The following is a 24,685-nucleotide window of genomic DNA, read 5'->3' as shown; positions in this document are numbered from 1 at the left end:
AACAAGTACATTAGGCACTAAAAAGATGAAAACAATAAATCATGGTAATATAATAATGAAAATAATTCACCGAACAAGTATGTTTGGGTTGGGACTGTGGATTCAAGAATGTATTTCTATATTAAAAAATAGATTGCAAATAAATAACAAATATATTTAGATTGCAAACACAGAACAAATATATACCTTAAATGCGTTCAACAGTGGTGCAACGGGGGGTGCTCAATGAACTTCCAGCAGCCTCTCACACTCATGAATGGAGGAAGAAAATTCTCAAGGGGTGCAGCGCGGTGGGTAGAAGAAGTGGGAGAGAAGAGTGTTTCTTGTTTCGAGATTATTCCCGTTAAGAAAAATAAAAGTGTATTATTATAAGAACAAACCATTAATGAAATAATTGAGTGTTTATAATCTTAGTTGTTGAGGGCTCACAAATATGCTTTGGCTCCTCTTCATACATTCTTTTTACTGCTCTGGACTCATTCTGTCTTCTCGTGGAGTAGCGGTGATATATCCTATAAGGAATAAAAACTAGACCAAAATGCTTCTAAAATATCCTTTAAGCCAAATATCAAGCGGTTTCGTATGTTTCTTCATAAACACGACACAAAAAGACGTTGGAGCATGGTAGCTTGTTACACAGACGCTTTACACTTCAAAACAAGAAACAGGACAACAAGAATCAAAACAATACCTCCAGAAGAACCACCAACTCTATGAATCCAGTGGCGATCAAACCTCGTGAAGTTCCGGTCAAGAAAAGCTGATAAAGCTATGGCTAAGATCAGTACAAAGAGCAGCAAGGGCAACAAAAACCCCAAGTTTATGGATTGCTCATCATCTAATTCACTCTCTGGTCTACGGTCTATATAGAGAGGAGAAGCCACTGCTAGAACCACCAAGCTTATGGCTGCCACTCTCTCATAAGACGAAAGTCTGCTCCTCCTCCTGCTGCTTTCTCCAAGATCCATTCAGAAGGTAGATGATGAATGAATTACCTTGCTTCTCTTGGCCTTACCTTTGTTATGCTATAAAATGTTAATGTCGTGAAGGGAATCATGCTTTTCAAAGTATTCCTTTTTCCAAAATGTTCCTTCTCTACTTTTTAAATTTACCACATTCACAGACCGTTTTACCATGCGTATCTTGCAAGACACAAACAAGGATTGGACCGGCTGTTATAGTGTATGGATGTGAACGAGATTCTCCACTGTAAAAGCTCAATATTATGTGGAATCTGATGCTGTTTCTTCTGCTATGGATGTCCATTACAAGGATTTTATTTATGTATTTTGACAAAACAGTTTAACAAAGTTGGTGGATGGGGATACTTGAGTTGTTAGATGTTGATTGAAACTTACTATTCAACTCTTGGACACAAATATAAGTATTACAATATAATAGACAGTGTTTTCCATGAAATAGTTCTATTATTGTTATGCAATCATTCCACTTCATACTCTATTATGGTTGGATTTTGCACAATTTTCGTTAACTTCGCATGAAAAGAATGATAGCTTATAATAGTTTTTTCATACTTCCCAGTCAAAATTGAAATTTCACAATAGCTACATGGTAATAAACAGCATTAAAATATAGCTATTAAGATTAATGAACAATACTAAAAAGAACAATTTGAGTATGACAGACATATCAGTCACCACCACCATCTGCCCCAGACTCCCCCCCATGGCCATTACCACTTCCATCAATGCCACTCATCAATGACATATGAACTGCAATCATCTCAGCAGCAGCCACTCCTGTGTCTTTGCTAGCAACTATGCTGGCTCCATCAACATTGATCTCACCACCATCAACAACAAAAGTTCTTGGACCACACCCTTTGGTTTTCACCTTGTGATTAGGCTTCACATGTTTCTCTAGATCTTCCACTTTGTTTTCCTTTCTCTTGCTCTTGAGCCCTCCGATGCAGAAACAGATGGTTTTGCTTTTCATATTTGGAGAAAAAGGTTAATTGAGAATGGTTATGAGAAAAAGAAAAGAAATGAAAACAGACCATGCTGTCAACTTTTCTTCTTCCTTTCTCTTATAGCAAAAACGGTGGCTAATCACCAATTTTTGGTCTTCAAATAATGTTCTAACAATTTTTGGCCTTTTTCACTATCCAAAAAGTCAACAACTAACTTCCATTCATTATCACACCATCTACCTATCTTAAATTTCAAATTTACATCTTTTAAAAAAATCATATTGGAATAACTAATCAATTCTTATATTTAAAAACAAAAAATTATTTTAATCTATGAATTTTATCTTTCTAGAAATTATTATTCTGCGTTAATACTGGTTTTGATATTCTTTACATTATATATCATTGAGATTTTTAATTTATAAGATTTTTTTTTCTCCAAATTTTTTAAACATGTACTCATTAAGAATGTTTTTAGGATTAATTTTTCGAGCACGTTTGTTTTGAAATAGTCTCGGACTTTAGCTTATGTGTTTCTGCCCAAAAGTATTTTTTTTAAATAATAATAATTTGACATCCATTAAATAAAATAATCATTTAACAATTTATTATATTAATATTTTAATTATGTTTTTTCTATTTTTTAATTAAATTATTAGTATATATTATTATTTTATTAAAATAAAAGTTTCAAATGTTTATTTTATTTAAATATATGTTAAAGTATCATTGTTTTCTTTTCAATAAGATTTTGCATCCATCTAAAGTGATGTAGGTAAAAATGCTTTATTTTGGGTTAAGAAATTAATATGAAACACGTGAAGCACGTGTATTATATAATATAAAAAAAATACTAGTTGGCATATTTTGAATCCAAATCTTATTTTTTTATTTACAAAGTTTATATGAAACTCGTGATGCTTTGTTATTAATTAAAACTTGTTTAAAATTATAAAATTATGTGAGCTTCTTCTTTCTTATTTACTAATTATATAGTTTCCAACAAATTTTAATCGATAAAAATATATTAAGAAAATATTTTTAACACTCAATTTTTTAGTTTTTCTATTCTACCGTAAGTTTCCTCAAATTCATTGAATCATTTATCTAACAAGTTTTAATATAAGACATAAATTAAGCATTGTGCATATTTAATTCATATTACTTTTCGTTATAAAATAATTATATTTTAAAGCTTATTTCTCAACATAAGAACAACAATAAATATATCATTTATAAATTATTTTACTAAGGTAATTCATTCTCATTATCTTAATAAATGTATTATGTATTACTCTTATCTGGTATAAATATAAATGTTTTAGAAACAAATAACTAAAATTTCATTAAAAAGTGAAAATACAAATTTAATTTATTTCTTCAAAAGATAAAAGTGCAGAAAGAATATTGTTATTGCGATTATGTCTTGATTTAAAAATGAACATTATGAAAATTGAGAAGAACATATTGAAGTTATCGAGAGGGTATTTCAAATATTTTAATCCAACACGGTCATAAAAATGCACATTTTTTTCACAAATTATAGTAGAAAACTGTAAATAAATAAATAAAAGTGAATAATTAACGCATGTTTTATTTTACATTGTTTAACTAAGGGTGAGAAAATTTGTGTTAGGCGATTTAAATTATGAAATAATATTTAAAGTTAAACCTAAGCAAGGTAGCATTGGGTTCATGCAAGGTTTTGTTGAGTTTACAAGGGCTAAGTCCACACAAGTCCAAGTTGAGTTGAGTTGATCCACATTCAACTAGTTAAGTTGGTCTTGATCCACATTCAATTGAGTTGAGTTGGGAAGGTTCACATTCATCCAAGACAGGGTTGATCTACGTTCAACCAAGTTTGTCAATCTTAGTCTGATTAAGACCAGTTTGGGCATAGTCCAATCAAGACAAGGTCGGTTCGAACCTAGTTGAGTCGAGTCGGTTAGGGCTCAAGCTAAGTCAAGTAAATCCAACCTCAAATCAGGTCGAGTTGAGTCAACCCAACCCTAAGTTGAGTTGAGTTGGGTTAGAACCATGTTCAACCAAGTCGAAGCACGTCCATATTCACCAAGTTGGACTATGCCCATGTCAAGCAAAGTTTGGCTGAGTTTGGCCTATGTAGGATCAAGATAGACGAAATTTTGTCTAGCCAAGTCAAGTTAGGCCCATTTTGGGGCTGAGACGAACCGGGTCAAGTCTACTCAACTCGTGCTAAGAAAATTTGGGTTTAGGTCGCTCCAAGTTGGGACGGGCTCATATTCAATTGAGTTGGATTAGCCCATGTTGAGTTAAGTCTAGTCAGGTCAAGCCTAGGTCAAGTCTAGTTTGGTTAGGTCCTGATCAAGCATGGTTTAGGTGGGAATGAGATGGACTGGTCCAAGTCAGATCAAGTTGAATCGACCTGTGTTGGACTGAGACATCAGATCTACATCGAAATGAGGTAATGTCAAGTTGAGTTGGATTGATCTTACGTCAATTAGATAGATCCCACCAAATAAATTTAATCTTATTTAAATATGATTTTTTAAATATGATTGAAGAAATCCAAACCAATTTAATTAAATTAAAATAAATCTGAATTTTAAATCTAATTTATTTTATTGAATTTGGATTAAATTGGTTAAAAAAAGAATTAAATCGATTTTTAATTAAAATGGTTCTAAATTTTAGATTCATTTTTATTCTTTTGGATTTATATTTGATGTATGGATGGTGTTGATTAGCAATATCAAATAGTAAAAACATACACCTTACATAATAATAAATTAATATTTTAATATTTTTTATTTTTTAATCTAAAATATTATTATATTATTATAAAGATGTGTAAAGTGTGTGTTATTTATTATTTGTTTGTGATTCAAGAAAAAGTTTTCCATGATGTATACTGAATTTTAAAAACTCCAATTCATAATCAAATTAGGTGGAACTATCATAAGTATTTGTAACGCACATGTTTCGAGGCTGAGGACAATGATTAACATAGATGTTTCGTAATATACAAATAATTGTCCTTTTAATTTCTGTGTTTTCATGATACTCTTGACTTCTCCCTTATTTTTTTTAAAGAGAATCATTTATAGTATAAATTTCCAAACTTAATATTTTTAAAGGGAATCATTTATACTGATTTTCTTTTCCAGTCATTGTAAATCTATTTTCTAGTACAAAATTTATCTATTTTGTTTTTGTTTTAAAACCCTTGTAATATTTTTTTCATTGAGTTCCTAAAAGTTTTTGTTCATTTTGAGATAGTCCCTTTGAAAAAAGTTGTTCACTTATTAAAAGGACAAAAATATAGAAGAAAAAAAGGTATATTACAGGAACTAAAAAACTCAGCAATGAGATGTTTTATAAGGATAATTTTATAAGGACCAACATTAAATAAATATATTACAAAGATTAAAATTATATTGTTCACTCAATGTGATGAAACGTATTAATTTTCATACATTATTTCCAATGTAGCACTAAAATCTATCTAACCACAATACCAATCAATGAAACTTTGTTTGTCATAACAGATATAAAAAAGATGAAAATGTCTTTGAACAACTTTATGAGGCTGTGCTTATGCAGAAACCAAAGTGAAAGTTACAGTGAATCCAACTAATTGAAGAAGAAATATGAAGGGAAATGCATCTGAATTGGAATGAAATAGAAAGTCATAAGTACAATGAAGAATTGATGGCAGAAAAATGTAATTAATAAAAGTCAGAAAACAGTTGCATCCTTTGGGGAGTAGGGGACCACTCTTGGTTAATGTATTTCTTCCACCAATTTTGTTTTGTGGCTTTCAAGAACTTATATTTATGGATATGTTGTTGTCATTAAGATTCAAAGATGGCATAAAGTATCCATCAAGTAATGGATTGGCAGCATGTTTTGTTTCTTCAAGCCATTACAGATTTAATACTCAAGTTTTCATGAGCTCAACCTGCACCCTCTGTAGATATTGAGTTAAGTGTCTCATCCACCCTTACTTTTCATACACCACTCATCCTTTTGTTACCTGTTCCTGCTATTGCTGCTTCAACTGTGAAAGCTGTGTTTAAACAATTTTTTGCATAAACAGATAAAAAAAATGAAAAAAAAAGAATTAGGTAGTGTACCCTAAATAATCCGGTCCAATAAATAGCACATATTTTATGATTCAAGTACGTCATCATTGCTCTAACAACCGAGAGTCGAACACCTTTATTAACTTGAGCATCATAGTGTCTTCTGCAAATACCATCCAAACATGTGTTACGAAAAACAAAAAATTGCGACGAGCAGGAGGAAGGAACTAACAAGGAGGAAAGAACTAGCAAGGAGGGAAGTTGAAGTAAATTATGACTGACCGACACAAAGATAAAAGAAGAGTGACCTCAATAATTCTTTAGATCCCAACCCATTTAAAAAAAGAAAGAAAGAGGTTTCAAGTGTAAAATACTATTTGATGTTTAAGTTAAGTAAGTAAAATGTTTGTGAATAAATATTCTCATTTATAGATGTGGTGAGAGATAATGAAGACTTAATAAAGAGTCATTATAATCATTGAATAGCTGTTTAACTGTAGTCTCATTATGGCATTAAACCGACTCAGGAAGGATGTACCTTGTTACTGTTTAGGGTAGGTACAAGAACTTCTTATTTTTGTTCTAGTTGTCTTCACTTAATCATCATTAGAAAAAAGAAATACGAATATGAAAATCAAAGAAGAGGTGACATAATGTGAAAACAGTACAATCATAATATCAGCTGCAGTTCCAATTTTAAACCAGCTATCTCCTGCACTAATATTTAAAGATGATCTCTGGTGGAGTACCAAGTGATATGAAATTGCCTTAAATGTATTAGTCATAGCATGTTGATGAATTAACTCTCCCAATACTACTGCAACTTCCTAAGCCTAGAGCAAGGTAACAAAAAAATTCTAAGAACAGAAAATGGTCCTTCATTACTTTGTGTTTGGTGAAAAAAAGTCTCCACACAGTTCAAGGTACCAAGCTACTCTGAAAAGTCCTGCACTTAGGGTTGTTCAAAAAAGTATTAATGGTCCAAATCTATTATAAAATCTGAACCATTTTCAATAATCATGAATACTGTACCAAACCAAAAAGAATCAAGGTTTTGGGGCTTCTCCAAGTGACACATCATCCTTCATTAGCTTTGTTGAGAGATAACACAGTATTTTTATTAAGAATCGGACTTTAAGCCTGACTCAATTCCATAAAATCGGTTCATAGGATTGAAGTTTGCACCCACTTATATATAATGAAAGGTTCTAATTTCTAGTCGACGTGATCTTCTAACATTTTGTTTTAACTTGAATCAAATTGTGGTTAACTGAGATACACAAGTGTTAAAACAATTCCAAATTCTACACATGGAATGTTGTAGTTACTTGGATTAACTGCATTGTTTGCTTGCTCCAAGTTCATGTTTTAACGTGGTCTCATTTACTATCAAATTTTTAACTAAAAAACCATTCATCATCAACCATTTTTGTTTACTAGAACATTCAACTGCCTGCACATTGCACCATCACCAAGCTGCAACAACATAAAAAATATCAGCCTAATATTTTTTTCCCCCTCGTAAATTAATAAAGGTTAAACAAATTATTCACTGTATCTTTTATGATTTGTTGTTTTAACATTTTCACAAATTTTCATGAGATTTATAGAGAATAAATGTTGCACAGAAACTTGTACGGATATTAGACACAGTATGTAATTTCCAAAATATAGGATGTGAGAATACAAATTTATATATTAAACACTATGAATTATATGATAAGAGATCATTATCATTGAAAAATACACTTTAATTAAAATTTATTTAAAAAAAAAATAACAACTTTAACAAATTTCACATTTATAAAAAATTCTTAATAATACATATATAATTTAAATATTCCTTATTATATATAGGATTTGTTTTTTATTTATAATACAAACTTATATAATAAGAGTTTTTAGAAAATAATTATATTTAAAATTATGTTCAACAATGGCAATCATAAATAAACATAAATGAAATGTAATTGTAATGTAAAATTTGAATAACAATATTTTAAAACTTAAATAATTAATTAAAGAATCTTATTTCGAGTAATATGATAATTAGAAAAAATAAACCTTTGTAAATATAAAAAAAAAAAGTAAAATATGTTGACTGTCTTTATAAATTTATTAAAGCATATATAATATTGTCTTTGTAATATTTCTAAAATTCGGGTTCCCGGTTGAATCCAAACCCGTACCCGTGAGAAAACGTTGATGTGGCTGGGAATGACTAGCATGAAAGACAATGTTAAATTGTCACTCTTATTTTGGCAAAAGTAGGGCCTGCGGGCCCGCTTGATGGGATTGGGCCGAATGTGATGTTGGGCCTATGAGTACGTCTAACCGCCTGTTCTATTTACTTGGTACCTACCAAGAGAGGTTGTGCAATCAATACAATCAATTATTGTCAAAACTTCTCTTTTTATTTTCTTGTTCAAACTAAAAATAAACACCAGAAAAAAAATTATGTACAAAAATAATAATAAATATACACTTCAAATTGTAAATAACTACTCTAAGCTTTTATATCAAGAAACTTATCGTACATACACTAAATCTTATACCCTTTTAACATTAGAATTTTTTTAAGTTATTACACATAGTAAAAATATTTATATAAATTTTATCTTATTAAGAAATAGACTTTAAACTGCTGTAAACTCTGCATGAAACTATATATTTATGGTTGATTTGATAGTGTTATGATAGACTCAACATGACTCTGATACCATATTAAGAAATAAACTTAAAACTCAATTCAACCTTATAACATCGATTTACAAATTAAGGTTTACACTCATTTATATACTATGAAATATTATAATATTTAATTTTTGAATTTATAAAGACATTTTTTTTGTCATATACTATATAAAATCATGAAAATTACACTTATTAATATAACCATAAATATTTATTTATAAGATTTGAATTTGTGATATCAAGAAATCCTTAGTATTGTTTTAATAGGACTAAGAACATATTGCTATGTTATACATGTTTAATATTGGTGAATGTTTCACTTAATTTAAAAGAATTAAGAAACACAATAAAGATGAAATTTGAATGAAATATACACATTTCCTGAGTGATGCATAAAAAAGTTGTATGAATGAATTGAGGGATGTTTGGCATCTCTTTTTTTCCAGAACAGAGAAAGAAAAGGTTAGGAAGAAAAAGGCAATGGATTGAAGGGTTGGTTGTAAAGGAAAAGAAACTATAACCTAAGTTGTTGGTGTTCCATGTTTCACAAACTCTATCCCAAAAAACATGTGTGTCAATGGAGCTTTCTCTCAAAGTTATTGTCTCGTTAAATTCGATGATTCCTCACTTCTCTTTCCCTTTTTTCAGATCCCAATATCACGATCTCATGCAAGCGCCATCAAAATGAAAACACCTTCTTCTTCTTCTTCTTCCTTCTTACTTGCTTTGAGAATAAAAAGAAGGGAGAAAAAAGACAAAGAAACATTGTGTGATTTTTCATTCTAAAAATGGACAAACTATTAATCTACCACTGTTTTCATACATGGTTAAATAGATATTTTAGAGTACACAGTTAATTGGTTATGTTCCAAAGTGTATGCATATTTTGGGGTGGGTTTATTACAAATTAAAACTGCATTTGCAGTTGAGAGGGAAAATTATGGGACCCAAAAAACCTTAAATGTTCACATTTAATGGCCACGTGACTAGGAACAATTGTTGTTGAAGGGGCCTTCTGCCAAAACGCTTTGCATGTGATTGTTGGGCCACATTCACAGTCCTACAATTTTTTTTTTCATTTTCATTTTCCTAAGCTTAATTATGTTTATAAAAAAAAAAATATTTGGTGCTTGGTGGTTTTTACCAAAGTTTAAAAAAAGATGAACAAAAGGGGTGGTAAAAAAAATGAAGATTTAAAAAGTAAATAATAATCTAATAGTCCCAATCCTAAGAAGTAAGAATAGGTTGTAGGGAGAAAGGAAAATAGAATTGGTATGGTGTTCCCCACCTCATTTATAGGGTTTAACTCTCACCTAGTAATCATTGCCTTTTAAAAGATGGCTATATGCCTATGCTGCATCCTTTGGGGCTTAGAAAACATCACTTTCAACACTTTCTCTATAAGAAATTCCTAGTGTGAGCCTATAGTAAGATTGATTAAATAACTTGGCTACTTTTGGTTAGTGGTTCTTGCTAAGTAAAAGAAAAAGCTCTTTTTTTCATTCTCATTTTTTAAATGTTCAATATAACTTTATCTTACAAGAATACAATTTACTTTCCATGTTAATGCTTCTTCATAGACATACTAGTTGAATTATGAGCTTGATAAGAGAATTTTATGTTAGTTAGATTCACTAGTTTAAAAGCTAATGGTCATTATTTTTGTTTTTCTAATTTAAGTCTTTATATTTTTAGTTTAACATCTTTTTATAGTTGTCGGTTTCTAAATTAAACATATTTGGATCTTGTTAACATTTCACATTAAATCTTGATATAGTCTAATACATTATTCAACACCTTTTTCAATTTGGTAAACTCAAATCTTAATTCAGGAAGAATTTAATATGATGGAGTTGAAATTCTAATGTGTGAATATGAGATAGCGAAATTTTACTTTATTGTGTAATTTGAGTTGTGTTTGATAATAGTTTTTAAAATCTTTAGTATTATCTTGTTTTGTTTTTGAGTTATAAAAGTTTAGTTTTCTAAAGAATCGGGTTTGTATTAGTGGACAAATTTGAGTAGAGTTGGAAAATTTATATAAAATTGATATTTGTATATTTTATTTAAGTAAAAAGTGTCAAACTAAGATATAAGGAGTGACATTTAATCTCACCACTGAATTGTCCAATTCGTTGTTTGTGTCCAATGCTCAAGCGATCTAATGGTGAGAAGTCATAAAAATTCTCTCTCATTTATAACTTAATTACATCGGTCATGAATGATTGTTTAATCAAAATAATAAGTTATAAAAATTATTTTTTTGAAGAGTATAACACTCAAGTGTTATAAGAGTTGTTTAAGTGGTGATTCCACAACTTGAGAAATGATGAGTCATTGTAGATTCTCTCCCTTCTCAAGAAATATTGTTCAAGCAATGTTACATCAATTTAGTGATATTTTTGCTATGATAATTATACATATGTATATATTTTTAGTTTGATAAGTTTATGATTTCATCTTGATGAGTTTGAATTAGATATGTATTGATTTTGGTTGATAAAGGATAATTATCCAAAATGATATTATGACGAAGTTTAATAATTGTGGTATTAAGTATACAAATTTAGGGTTTAGTGGAAAAAAATACTCATTGATAAATTCACTAATATAAAAAATTGTTGACATTGAAACTACCTCGACATAAAAGACTCATAAATATTTACAAGTTTATTACTATAATTTATTCTATGTTAAATATAAAAGTGTAATGTAAATTCTTTTAATGAATGAGTTAGTTTATTTATACTTAAAAGGAAATAATGTTATATCAGTAGTAATCAATACAAATTTTTTTATGATAAAAACTAATTTTTAAAATTAAAAGTGATTATTCTTATAAAAATATATTTTTCTTATACTATTTTTTCTAAATATGCTAAAAGTCGCATCCAAGTGTTTTTTTTAATTAAAAAGTATTTTGTATTAGAAGAATATCTAACAAGCCAATCCTATAGGCAACAGAAAAAGGGGTAAAATCAGGAGTCTCTTTGTGAATTTTTTTCATAAATAATACATTTTAAAAAAATTAACGATGATTCACGCGTTGAGAATTTGGTATTCAGATAGTCAAACTTTCACCTCTGTTTTAGATTCTGACATTTGAAACTTATTGGAATTTGGTTTCCGAAGTCCAATTATGGAGAGGTTTCCTTTTTTTAGGTGAAAAAGGAGGAGAAAAAAAAACTATAAAATTTTGCAATTAGGAGTTTGATTACTCCTATCTCCAATTTTGGGCTTTCAATGTCTTAAATCCTCTCAAAATTCAATTACCACAAATCAAATTTGGTGGATTCTCATATCTAGAAGCATAAAATAAAGATGACAGTTAGGTTATCAATTGGAAATTTCGAAAGTAAACAAAAATACTTTATAATATATATATATATGATTATTATAATATATAGATGAATACAAACTCATTTTATAAATTATTTGAAAAAATTAAGTTTGATTTTAAATTTATTTTTTAATATATTATCAAAATTATTTAAAGTCTATTTTAACTAGAGTTTGTTGATCTTGTTAGATCGTCGTTATTAGAAAATATAAGGACATTTCATAATGTATAAATAAGTTGACTTTTTAATACGTTCTAAACAATAATTTTGAAAAAATAAAGTTCTCTTTTAATTAATTTTTAATTTTTTTTATATAAAAATTTTCATGTTAAACATTATTATGCAACTTGACATCTCAACTATGTTGATATTTCAAGTAAAAACAATCATCTGTTATCATATGAAACAAATATTATTATTAAAAAAATACAAAAATATGGAAAATTAAACAAAAAAATATAGGTTAACAAAGTAAATTATACATATTCATAAAGAATTATAAAAACAGATTATATAAAAGTCTATTATATCAATAAAATAATTTCCTATGAATAAATCATAAATGAATCAACTTATCATTTCATCTCATGCATTCTTATAAAAAAAACATGAGTAATCCTAAATTTAATTATGAGTAATCCTAAATTTGATTATTAAAAATTGTATTGTTTATGAAAAAAAAAATGGTGTTTGAGGAGGTTGAAGAAGGAGGGTAGAAGTAGGGATGATGGAGAGGTTTTGTTCCTAAATAAGGAGCATGACTTAATACGGGGAACAGTAGAGGGATTAATAAAGGTGTTTAATGTCCCACCAGGCTTGTTACGGGTACCCAACAAAATAGTTGTTTAAGCCATGTTGTCATCTTGTTGGATAACGGAATTTTGGTTAGGAAGAGAAAGAAGAGTGTGTGAAAGGAAAATGGTAGAAAGCATGGAGCATGGTGCATGCACAAAATAGGAATCATATCAGATATCAGATATATCACACAATTCACCTTCCCGAGACTCTCTTATTATTATATTATTATTGTGTCTCTCTTCCACTACTCACATCTTTAATCACTTCATCAAACCCTTTCAAATGAAATTTCAATAATGGATTCTGTATTTTCTTATTTAAAACAACACCTCCTTTAAATTCCTACCTACACTAAAAACAATAAAATATCCTCTTCATTCAAATAATATTATAAATACTCATATATTTTTACTTTATATAATAATTTTTTTTTAAATAAAAAATTTCATATTAGATATAAAACTTGATATCTCAGTTATGTTAACACATCAATTAACAATAATTATTTGTTATTACATAAAAAAACAGTTATGGTAACACATCATTTGGAAAATAGATTATTGGAATTTAACTAATTTAGTTCTTTGAATTCCTACAATTTGTTTTAAAATTCAAACCAAAACTAAATTAATCATGTGGATGCATTTTATTAGTTAAGTAAAAAGGTTTATAAATTTAAAATTTTAACTATTCAAATAAAAAATATAATCTTTCTAAAACAATTTTTATTTGTTTTTTTAAGATCTGACATCATATTAATGAAATTTATATTTAAAGTATGCTATTTTATTTTATTTTATTTTATTTTCTTCAATTGATTGCATTTGTACCTTTATAGTGAAAATGAATCTTTGCAAGTTTGAAATTGTAAAATATTTAAACGGTATAGATGTGATTTGTTCATAATGATGAATTTTTGAAGAGTTATGTATTGATATGACTTCATTGGATTGTTTTACTTTTAGATGTAAAAGTAATGCAAATTATGAGTTTGTGACGTTAAAAGCTCTTCTAGGAACTTGTACGTGTTTTCATGTGAAAATTTATGAACACATAAATATGAAAAACTATATTTTTGAGATGTTTAGATTTAAGCTTATTGCATGTTATGTTATATATATATATATATTAAATTTTAATTAATTTAATTCTTAACGAGTTAAAAAAATTGTTAGATTTTTAAAAAATTTTAAACCCTAAAATCCTCTACAATAACTCAAATAAAGAGAATTTGCGTAAACATTTATAATTAGTACACAAGTACTTCACCGGTGTCACTTTCAAATTAAATATTATGTCATATAAAAGTATCATACTAATTATATAAACAATATCATTCAAAATATCCTAAAAAAACATATTTTAAACTTTAAAATTAAAATAAATAAAAATTGACTTAATTTAATATTGAGTGGGCACCCACGCCACTTTTATCAAAGTTTATTTTTTAATATTTGTTGTACTAATTCCAAACCAACTTTGTGACTAAAATAAAATTGTAATTCCTTAAGTAATAATTAAATTACTAAACATTCAATCAAATCCATAAATTCTACTCATAAAATACACATTAACACTATAATATTCATTAAAACTGTTAAAAAAGTGTAATAAAAGCAGTGATTAAAACGAATTTGTTCTCATTACAGCAGTTTCTTATACAGAAACAAAAACAGTAAAAATAGTTATGCAGAAAAAACATTAGAAAAAGAATCATAGTTAAAGATTATTTATATGATTAGTGTGTTAAGGGTTCATGTGGCTCTACTGAATTAAAAGCATAAGTAAGAAAAAAATGGTGAGTTTCTCTCTCCAAATTGGAACCACAAGCAACTACGAAGAAACAAGAAGAAGAGGGTGTGTTTGTTCTTAACAGCTGAATGTCACTATTCAGATAATTGCTTGATGGGGACCTGCAGTAAATTTTGTCACCTTTGCTTTCAACCTTTACCCCTTCCTACCTTCCCAATGTCAACAAACACTGCTTTTTGGACCAAAATACTTTATATTCATATTTCTATTATATCATTTTTTTTTTCAATTAACTTCAAAAATTTGCACAGAACAAAGCACTAGAGAATTCCTCTGAGCAATCATAGAGACTGTGTTAAACAATCAATAATTAATACCAGGAGGCATAACTACCAAACAAATAAGATAAATAAATGAGACCATGAGAGATAGAGATAGAGAGAGGGGTGAGATAAATAAATAAATAAATAAAAGAAGGAAAAACATAATATCATGAACATGAATCCAATGCCCAAGAGATTGGCAAAAAAAAAAAAACAGAAAGAGAAAGATGTCCCTATCACCTCAAATGGATTGCATTACTCATTGAAAATGACATCTTTTTTATTCAAGCTATTTATGTTAGCTTATTAATTAGAAAATGTAGAAAAAATTTATTGGTAATAGTTTGATTTTAGTTTTGTAAATTGGATTTTTAAGCATGAAGTTTTGTAAATTGTGCAAATTAAAATTTCAAATGTAACGGTCTAATGATTTTAATCTTCCCATCAATTAACTCATAAGATTAATGGAAGAGTAAAATTATATAAGGATGAAACATGAGTGAAAAGTGCAATTTAGAAGAAAAAATATTGAAAGATGATTTTTTTATTTTATTGGTTGATAAAAAATGATGAAATAATGTAACAAGAAATCTATATCAGTGTCCCCAGTTCTTACATAGATGACACATTTCCCCATAAACTCTTGCAGATAATGCAATAGCAAAAACCACACAGAAAGTGACCCCTGGGAATCAAAAGTTAAAACCAATGGCACAGCATAGCACAGTGTACAGTGTTTATTTACTATATGGCATAGCACTGGCATAACAGTTTAGGAAGAGAGAGAGAAAACAAGTGTAAAAAGAGAGAAAGTTAGGAGGGTGGAGAGAGAGTGTTGTGTGTGTGCAGAGTGTGCAGGTTTGTAGCAGAAATGGTGGCAGATGGTTTTAACTTTATGTGTGAAATAATTTTCTTCTATCTCTCTTCTTTTTTTGTGTGTGTTTTTTTTTCTCTCTCTTTTCTTTTTCCTCCTGCATCTTGTGTTAGGGAGTGATGTTTGTGGCAGAACGATGTGATTGCACAGCCAAAGCTGTGGACTTGTTCTGTTATATGGAAATCCAATTGTAATTGTAATTGTAATTACATAAAAAGCTTTGAAGGCTGCACAGAAGAAGAATACCCATCTTATTACAACTACCCTTTTATCTCAAGCCAGAATTAAGTTGAGTGGTGCTCAGTGTCACTAAGCGTAACACCTTTTTTTGTTCCTGTTCTCTGGTTCCTTCTGTATGAACAAGAGCTTGGTGGTGGTTGTGAGTGGTTTCATGCTTAGGCTCGTGTAAAGTTGAAGTCCTGCAGTTGCAGCCATGGCATTTCGATTTGGGCTCCTTATTTTGCCTTTGCTAATTTGTTTGAATGTTAACTCTGTGGAATCTGATGATGGTGAGTGTTGTTTACAGTTTCAAGTTTCTGTTTGTGTGTTTGGATTCTTTGGCATGGCTTTTGCTATCAGTTTTTATGGGGAGGGAGAATGAGAGCATAACAATGTTTAAAGTAGTTTTGGCTATGTGGTTCTTAACAAAGAGGTGTATGACTTGTGACTGCCATTGTTAGAAAGCCTAGTACCCTTCGCGTGTTCTTCTCTGTTGTTTCCTTTTCTTGGTGAAAGGTATTGGAAAAACAAGTTTTTTTGTTCTTTCTCTCTTTCTTCGCAACCAAACATGGCACTTCCTCTGCTGTTTTCAGTTGGTCCATTTATTTTTAAATGTCAGCGCTTTTGTCCCGCGAATTTTGAGTTTGACTTGGTTGCTTTTGGGATCTTTTGCTTCTTCTTTTTAATGCAGTTGTCTACTACTTATGCTTGTTTTCTGCATGGTTCACATTGTGCAAATGAATTTTCGCTAAAATGAGGTTTTGCATAGCATAATATACTTACTAACTTGTGTATAACATGGTGTTAAGACAACAAATTTACTAATGTTATGAAGAAGAACTTGGTTTCCCCTGATTTCAAGCTTCTAACTATGTTCTTCATGGTTTAATGTTTGGAATTTGGATATTTCCATAACAGGAGCAACGCTGTTGGAGATGAAGAAGTTATTCAGGGATGTGGATAATGTTCTATATGATTGGACAGACTCGCCATCATCAGATTATTGTGCCTGGAGAGGGATAACATGTGATAATGTCACATTTAATGTTGTTGCACTGTGAGTTACTGTGTCCTTGGACATTGCATGTACCAGTTTTCATTTTCTCTTACGCTTTTATCTTTTGCAGCAATCTTTCAGGGTTGAATCTTGATGGGGAAATTTCACCTGCAATAGGGAAGCTTCAGAGTTTGGTCTCTATGTAATTTTTACTATCCTTCGACCATTTTTTTGATACAGTGATGTAGTTGGGGCATTTGTATTGTCTTGCTTATGCCTTGTGCCTTTTTCCTCTCTTTTTTATACAGTGACCTGAGAGAAAACAGGTTATCAGGGCAGATACCAGATGAGATTGGTGACTGTTCTTCATTGAAGAACTTGTATGTTTCTCCCTTGAAGAACTGAATTCAGTTTATATTTATACCACCTAGAGACTTACTTGGAACTTTGATATTTATTGTGTTTTCAGGGACTTGTCATTTAATGAAATTAGAGGGGATATACCATTTTCTATTTCTAAATTAAAACAACTGGAGAACCTGTGAGTTTTTTTTTATGGTATTTCCTTACAAATGAAAACTTTCATTCTCGGAAGAGGTTATGATCGGTTTTCGATTATGTAAATTATATCTCAGGATTTTGAAGAACAACCAGTTGATTGGACCGATTCCTTCAACTTTGTCTCAGATTCCTAATTTGAAGATTCTGTAAGTCATTCTTGTATATCTCACTCTCCATTCCTCTCCTCATGACACTATTTTAGACTCTATAACTGACTTTCTCGACTACTGGAAAATGTTTTCTAGAGACCTGGCTCAAAATAATCTAAGTGGTGAAATACCAAGGCTTATATACTGGAACGAAGTTTTGCAGTATCTGTGAGTATAAGCAATTTGCAAATGAAATTGTTATTTCATAAGCTTAGTGTTGACTTTTCTCCTTGTTTCCTTATCCATATGACAGGGGCTTGAGAGGAAACAATTTGATTGGTTCACTATCACCAGACATGTGCCAGTTAACTGGGCTGTGGTATTTGTAAGTTGCGAAATCACAGTCTTTTATAATCAAAGCTGTAAAAATGTTTACGCTTATTTTTCTTCTATTTTGTAGTGATGTGAGAAACAATAGCCTGACAGGAAGTATTCCAGAAAACATTGGCAATTGTACTACCTTCCAGGTTTTGTATGTAATCCAATTGCATGAAAGGCTCTGCCATACTTGATCTTGTTTTCTTTTTACCTTTCTAATGTCTTCTGTTGATGCCAGGGATTTATCCTACAACCAGCTAACTGGAGAGATACCATTCAATATTGGATTCTTGCAAATAGCTACTTTGTATGTGTTGCTGATTTTTTAAAGTTATTCTTATAAGCATGAGATTTGGTCTTTCGCTTTCTTTGTCTAGGAATTTCTTGATAGATTTTCTTGACTTTGGTAGGTCATTGCAAGGCAATAAACTCTCTGGGCATATTCCATCGGTGATTGGTCTCATGCAAGCACTTGCTGTCTTGTAAGCATTGTTTGATAGTAATTTCTAAAATGTGACTAGGGAAATTTGATCATTGACTATGTTTCCTCACTGATGCTCCTTTAACATTGGTTTTATTCCAAATTTCCTGTGCAGAGACTTGGGCTGTAACATGCTAAGTGGACCAATCCCTCCTATCTTGGGAAATTTGACCTACACAGAAAAATTGTATGTATAAGCAAGTGGTTTTTCATTTAATCTAATGGATGACTTTGATGTAAATTGTTCATACCGAAAACTATGAGAAAGCTTCTAGACTTATGTGTTGAGCTTAATTTTTTAATTGTTTGTAGATACTTGCATGGAAACAAGCTGACTGGCTTCATCCCCCCGGAGCTTGGAAATATGACAAAACTTCACTATTTGTAAGTTGATTGAGCAAGTAGTTGCCTCTCAAACTGTTTATCAGTTCATTCTGAACTTGGAAAGCATGTTTTACCTAAGTTTTCTTTGAAAAATGACATACTGGCTTGAGGCACTTCTTGTAAGTTCACCGGTCTCAACTGGATGGAATTTGGTTGTTGAATTAGCCTTTGATGTTTTTCCTGTCGCAGAGAATTGAATGACAATCATTTAAGTGGACATATTCCCCCTGAGCTTGGAAAGCTTACTGATCTCTTTGACTTGTAAGAGTGGTTACTTTGAAGTGTCAATTTTGTTGGCTTTTGTTGCAAGTTTTATGAGTCATCCATCATTCTTGCAGAAATGTTGCCAATAACAATCTCGAAGGAACAATTCCTAGTAATATTAGCTCATGTAAAAATCTCAACAGCCTGTAAGCAACTAAACTTGTACTAGTACTTTGTTACACTGCAGTTTATGTAATACGTTAAGGTAACATTTTTCTACACATTTAGCAATGTGCATGGAAACAAGTTGAGTGGAACAATTCCCCCTGCTTTGCAAAGCTTGGAGAGCATGACCTCTTTGTAAGTTTCACCTTGATACATGAGCAGCATTTGCTTGAATAGGCTTGCTATTCTGTTGTTTTTGCTTTTATTGCCGTCTTATAAACATGTTGATGCCACACACTAAGCACGTCTTGATTTCTACCATGCCCCAACCAATTACCCTTTTGTTTAATTGGTTCTTATTGTTTCATGACATTGCGATGGTCATCCTTAGGAATCTTTCTTCCAACAATCTTCAGGGTGCAATTCCAATTGAACTGTCACGGATTGGTAATTTGGATACACTGTGAGTATGAATTATTTGTTATCTCTTTGTGCCAACATCTTTAAATTTGTACTAAAATATGATTTCCTCCACAGGGATATTTCAAACAATCATTTAGTTGGATCCATTCCTTCTTCCCTTGGCGACTTGGAACATCTTCTGAAGTTGTGAGTTATCTGCGTAGTCATGTTTGGAATATGGACCATTACATCTTACTGATAGCTGATATTTGTTTTGTTAGGAACCTAAGCAGAAACAATTTGACTGGAGTTATTCCTGCAGAATTTGGAAATCTTAGAAGTGTCATGGAAATGTAAGCCATTTCTTATAAAGTAAATATTATTTCTTTGTTGTTTTTTTCTGATTATTCTACATGCTTCTGTGTCACAGTGATCTTTCAAATAATCAACTATCTGGCCTGATTCCTGAAGAACTTAGCCAGCTTCAGAATATGTTATCCCTGTAAGCTTTCGTGTGCATCTTTTCCATTTTTGTTTCATATTCTCAAATGCTTTTGTTAATAAATTCTGTATCGTTGATGGTATTTTTATTGTTATGGCTAATCTCGTTCTGTAATTAAAGTTGCCTTGTATTTAATTGCTCATAAAGATGTCCAAGGGTTGAATACTGCAAATGACTTTTGGAATTCTCTCTTTTTGGGTTATATTGATTAGTTGATAAAACATGCCCAATTAGTACTTATTCATCTTCATCAAACTTAAATATAGACTTGTGTTTTGGTGACATAGAACTTAATGGCTTCAAATTAACTGTGTTGTTTTTCACATGTCACTGTGGTGGATGATACTTTGGTAATTGTACTATTCAATTGATATTTACAATTATTTTGGTTTAAAATGATATGCAGGAGACTTGAAAACAACAAATTAACTGGTGATGTGGCGTCACTTTCGAATTGCCTTACTCTCTCTGTGCTGTAAGTTTAGCTTTCAATTTAATGATTTTGTTGACATTTCTAATATACCATGTCTCTCTGGCCTAATAAGTTGAAGTTTTCTTGTGAAATTTTCAGTAATGTGTCCTATAACAAACTATTTGGTGTTATCCCCACTAGTAACAACTTTACAAGGTTCCCCCCTGACAGGTGAGGCTCGTTCACTGTTGACATTGTCTTTATCACCTTTTAAGTTAAGAAACATGTTCTGGATTCACTAGTACAACCTTTTATTTTGCAGTTTCATCGGAAACCCTGGTCTTTGTGGTAATTGGCTGAATTTGCCGTGTCGTGGTTCTCGACCAGCAGAGCGAGGTGAGCTGCACTTTGCAGGAATTTCCTGTTGCTTTTATCATTCAAAATTCATTAAAAGGGTTTTGGATTTAAATTACACAGAATAAGCTAATGCATTTTATCAACTGTGCAGTTACATTATCTAAGGCTGCCATTCTTGGAATTACTCTTGGTGCTCTTGTGATTCTTCTAATGGTATTACTGGCAGCTTGCCGACCACACAGTCCTCCTTTTCCAGATGGATCACTTGACAAGCCAGGTACTTATCTTTGTTTCTTCCTTACATTGTAAGCTGTAGCCTTCAATCAGCACAGGTTCAAAGAGCAAGCTGGGTTTTTTTTTGTACATTTTGAACTGTCTTTACTCACTTTATTGTACCTGACCTTAAGCCAGCAGTGTTAGAACATCAGAAATTGATTGGATTGTGTAATTATATGCATTAAAGTTTACATGCAAACTTTTAACTGTATAGGGTTTTGTAAAGTTTATATTCTGACAGTATTATATTCCACTCTACCTATTGAAACATGATTTGACAAGTTACTGACTTCGTGAACTATGGAATTGACAGTTAATTACTCACCTCCAAAACTAGTGATTCTTCATATGAATATGGCACTTCATGTGTATGAAGATATCATGAGGATGACAGAAAACCTGAGTGAGAAGTATATAATTGGATATGGTGCGTCAAGTACAGTTTATAAATGTGTTCTCAAGAATTGCAAGCCAGTGGCTATCAAGAGAATCTATTCTCACTTTCCCCAATGCATTAAAGAATTTGAAACTGAACTCGAGACTGTTGGCAGCATTAAGCACCGGAATCTGGTCAGTCTCCAAGGCTACTCTTTGTCCCCTTATGGCCACCTTCTGTTTTATGACTACATGGACAATGGCAGTCTGTGGGATCTTCTTCATGGTAAATCCAAGCTATTTCTCTTTCTGAACTTCTGTAGATATGCATGGAACATCCTTCATTGAGAAGTATCTGCCTCAATCTTCTGTTAAATAGCAGATTACTGTATGATTAGCAAAGCAATATATCCAATGTGTATGACTAAGTCATGCATTGAAGTTTCTTGTTTCATGTTTGGCTTTTGCTTGCGGTTCCTGAGCCTTTCTGCTATATTCTATTTGGTTTGCTGCATTCAGCCTGAACGTGTAAATAATGAAATAAATAAATACTGTTAAGAAACCATTGTTAGAAGGTATCATAATATCATATAGTGCTACCCTACCCCTAGCTTTGTTATGGGTAAGTAGGTTTCTGCATGCCACATTACTAGCCTTATCACTGCATCCATGATTTTATTATGTATGACTTGTGTAGCTTTTTTCAGGACCTACTAAGAAGAAAAAGCTTGACTGGGATCTGCGTCTAAAAGTAGCACTTGGAGCAGCACAAGGGCTTGCCTATCTGCACCATGATTGCAGTCCTCGAATAATCCACAGGGATGTGAAATCATCAAACATTTTATTGGACTCAGACTTTGAGCCCCATCTTACTGATTTTGGCATTGCCAAAAGCCTCTGCCCCTCAAAGTCCCATACTTCTACTTACATAATGGGCACAATTGGCTACATAGACCCTGAGTATGCTAGAACTTCCCGTCTCACCGAGAAGTCTGATGTGTACAGTTATGGCATCGTTTTACTCGAGTTGCTAACTGGAAGGAAAGCTGTTGACAATGAATCCAACCTCCACCATCTGGTGAGTTTACTACTCATTTTCAACACATGTCCGTGCACCTCACAGTTTTCTATGCTTAGCCTTGGTCTTTCATGGACTTAGGTATATATTTTGGATAAAATTTAGATACAATTTCATAGGTGTTTTAGGTGCTTTTTCCCAATTAGTTTCTCCTTCGTAATCAATGTTAACATTTAGTGACAACATTTTAAGCAGATTACTGAGATAAAAAAAATCAATTTTTGATCGGAGGACAACACCAAATACACATCCATGGAACTGCAATTATATTTTGCCCATATAATTTTGCTGGGCATGGTAGAATGTTTGATATTTTTTTTAGAACTTTAAATTTCACCTCTAGGACTCACTATTGGTTGAGCTTATGATTCAAGATTGAAAAATCTATTTGCTATAACATCACTGTTAACTTCTTGGTAATACTTGAACCTTGTCCTTTTTGTTACTAATGGCTCATGTTTGTGTAGATTTTGGCCAAGGCAGCAACCAATGCTGTAATGGAAACAGTTGATCCAGACATTACTGCCACATGCAAGGACCTTGGAGCTGTAAAAAAGGTTTACCAGCTCGCTCTATTATGCACAAAGAGGCAGCCCGCTGACAGGCCGACAATGCATGAAGTGACACGTGTACTTGGGAGCCTTGTGCCATCAAACACCCCTCCAAAACAACCAGCAGCACTACCTCCTGCTTCAAACCCATCTGCCAAAGTGCCATGCTACATGGATGAGTATGCAAACCTCAAGACTCCACACTTGGTGAACTGCCCTTCAATGAGCACCTCGGATGCACAGCTCTTCCTCAAGTTTGGAGAAGTAATCTCTCAGAACAGTGAGTGAGTGAGTGAGTGATGAAAATAAATTCCAACAATTAATCATGTATATTAAAACCCAAAAAAGAGAAAAAAAAATGGGATGAAGGGTACAAGTTAAGGAAAATGTTTATAAAAGTTTTAGTGTACTAGCTTTAGTGTTGTTGATTTGAACAGGAAAGATATGGATGTATCACCACCACAATTTGAAAGGTGTTTGAAAGGTGTAGTAACCAAATTCTTGTACTTGTTGTTTGGTAGCACACAAGGTTGCAGAAGTAAAAGTTAAGGTTCTGGGGCCAATGTGCACAGGGTGGGGTAGCAAAGGTCTTAATGGTAGGGGGAAGAAGCATTGCATAATGTGTGAACATCAATAATGCACTGATTCTTAGCTGGCCTCGGATCAGTTATCTGTCTGAATGCTGGCAGTTTTCAGCAGAGTGCATCCATTACCTCTTTTATTACCTGAGGCCATTTGCTCAGTAAAGTGCTATGAAATTATTTCATGAAATTTTGGGTCATTGGCTTGGTCTGGGGAGGGCTCAGATAATGCCATCGGTTTCCGTGCCATGTTGACTCAAAAATGTTTAATGCGTTCAGTGTCATCAATTGAACAATTCTCAGCAGCTGAAAAATGAATGCAGGTTCTGTAACTTTTGTTGGTAGTAAAAAGGTTGCAGGATAAAAACAACAGGCTATGGAATATTCAAGTCTTCATTTAGGATCAGTAATGGGTTTTCCTGAAAATTTCAAATCTTAGAGGCACAATTAACTTCAGTTTTTTAATAGTTTGAAAACTGTAGGAAAGTTAAACTGTTTCCATTTTATTTGCCAGAGGTGTTACCTTTGTAGTGTCAGATGTTTACTTTTGAGATATAGTTTTTAGCAAATATTATTTTTGGTGATTAGATTTAAATTTAAGGCACCTTGACACCAATTTATTTTGTGTACACATGTTGAGTTAATTTTAATGTTTTTAATCTCAGGTAACTTGACACCAATTACTAGATAATTTTTAACGTTTTTTTACCAAAAATATTTGTATATTGATCTGAACTATTAACTTCTTTTTAAATTTTAATTTTCCAAAGTAGAAATATTCGAAACAGAAGTTACATAATTTTAAAACTAATTCTGCAAATGTTCAGTCTCAAACGCAATTGATATGTACTTTTTAAATTACAAATGGAGTGGGCTCTATAGTTGAGATCAAGTCTA

The 24,685-nt window shown here is 31.4% G+C and overlaps 3 protein-coding genes across 4 annotated transcripts; 1 reads left to right on the top strand and 2 right to left on the bottom strand.

The window, feature by feature from the left end:
* Positions 1-380: 380 nt before the first annotated feature.
* LOC137816737 (uncharacterized) lies at positions 381-1,091 on the bottom strand. The gene has a single exon (XM_068620013.2). The coding sequence runs from the start codon at positions 966-968 to the stop codon at positions 633-635; it is 336 nt and encodes a 111-aa protein (XP_068476114.2). The 5' UTR covers positions 969-1,091; the 3' UTR covers positions 381-632.
* A 418-nt stretch (positions 1,092-1,509) lies between these two features.
* Positions 1,510-2,076, bottom strand: LOC150029467 (uncharacterized). Its single transcript, XM_090298657.1, has one exon. The coding sequence runs from the start codon at positions 1,954-1,956 to the stop codon at positions 1,651-1,653; it is 306 nt and encodes a 101-aa protein (XP_090154783.1). The 5' UTR covers positions 1,957-2,076; the 3' UTR covers positions 1,510-1,650.
* Positions 2,077-15,524: 13,448 nt separating this feature from the next.
* Positions 15,525-23,988, top strand: LOC137816740 (LRR receptor-like serine/threonine-protein kinase ERECTA). 2 transcript variants are annotated; one of them, XM_068620015.2, is made up of 27 exons: positions 15,525-16,285; positions 16,914-17,052; positions 17,123-17,194; positions 17,301-17,372; positions 17,462-17,533; positions 17,628-17,699; positions 17,799-17,870; positions 17,956-18,027; positions 18,103-18,174; positions 18,259-18,327; positions 18,431-18,502; positions 18,617-18,688; positions 18,814-18,885; positions 19,075-19,146; positions 19,224-19,295; positions 19,378-19,449; positions 19,646-19,717; positions 19,792-19,863; positions 19,938-20,009; positions 20,087-20,158; positions 20,565-20,633; positions 20,730-20,801; positions 20,893-20,966; positions 21,079-21,204; positions 21,517-21,864; positions 22,286-22,656; positions 23,124-23,988. In XM_068620015.2, exons 1-27 carry the CDS (start codon positions 16,210-16,212, stop codon positions 23,493-23,495), a joined length of 2,940 nt encoding a protein of 979 aa, XP_068476116.1. In that variant the 5' UTR covers positions 15,525-16,209; the 3' UTR covers positions 23,496-23,988. The 2 variants fall into 2 exon arrangements, with proteins under 2 accessions (XP_068476116.1, XP_090154771.1); XM_090298645.1 differs by lacking the exons at positions 15,525-16,285; positions 16,914-17,052; positions 17,123-17,194; ... (3 more) ...; positions 17,799-17,870; positions 17,956-18,027 and having other exon boundaries at positions 18,103-18,169.
* The last annotated feature ends 697 nt before the right edge of the window (positions 23,989-24,685 follow it).

Source organism: Phaseolus vulgaris, chromosome 1 (genome assembly GCF_051622355.1).
Source record: "Phaseolus vulgaris cultivar YP4 chromosome 1, ASM5162235v1, whole genome shotgun sequence".
Classification (NCBI taxonomy): Eukaryota; Viridiplantae; Streptophyta; class Magnoliopsida; order Fabales; family Fabaceae; genus Phaseolus; species Phaseolus vulgaris.
This window is presented reverse-complemented; position numbering and strand designations above follow the sequence as displayed.

Coding starts and splice junctions, on each gene's coding strand:
- LOC137816737 (XM_068620013.2), bottom strand. CDS start 968: ATGGATCTTGGAGAAAGCAGCAGGAGGAGGAGCAGACTTTCGTCTTAT.
- LOC150029467 (XM_090298657.1), bottom strand. CDS start 1,956: ATGAAAAGCAAAACCATCTGTTTCTGCATCGGAGGGCTCAAGAGCAAG.
- LOC137816740 (XM_068620015.2), top strand. CDS start 16,210: ATGGCATTTCGATTTGGGCTCCTTATTTTGCCTTTGCTAATTTGTTTG. Junction 17,373..17,461: donor TGTTCTTCATTGAAGAACTT/GTATGTTTCTCC, acceptor TTGTGTTTTCAG/GGACTTGTCATTTAATGAAA. Junction 17,871..17,955: donor AACGAAGTTTTGCAGTATCT/GTGAGTATAAGC, acceptor TCCATATGACAG/GGGCTTGAGAGGAAACAATT.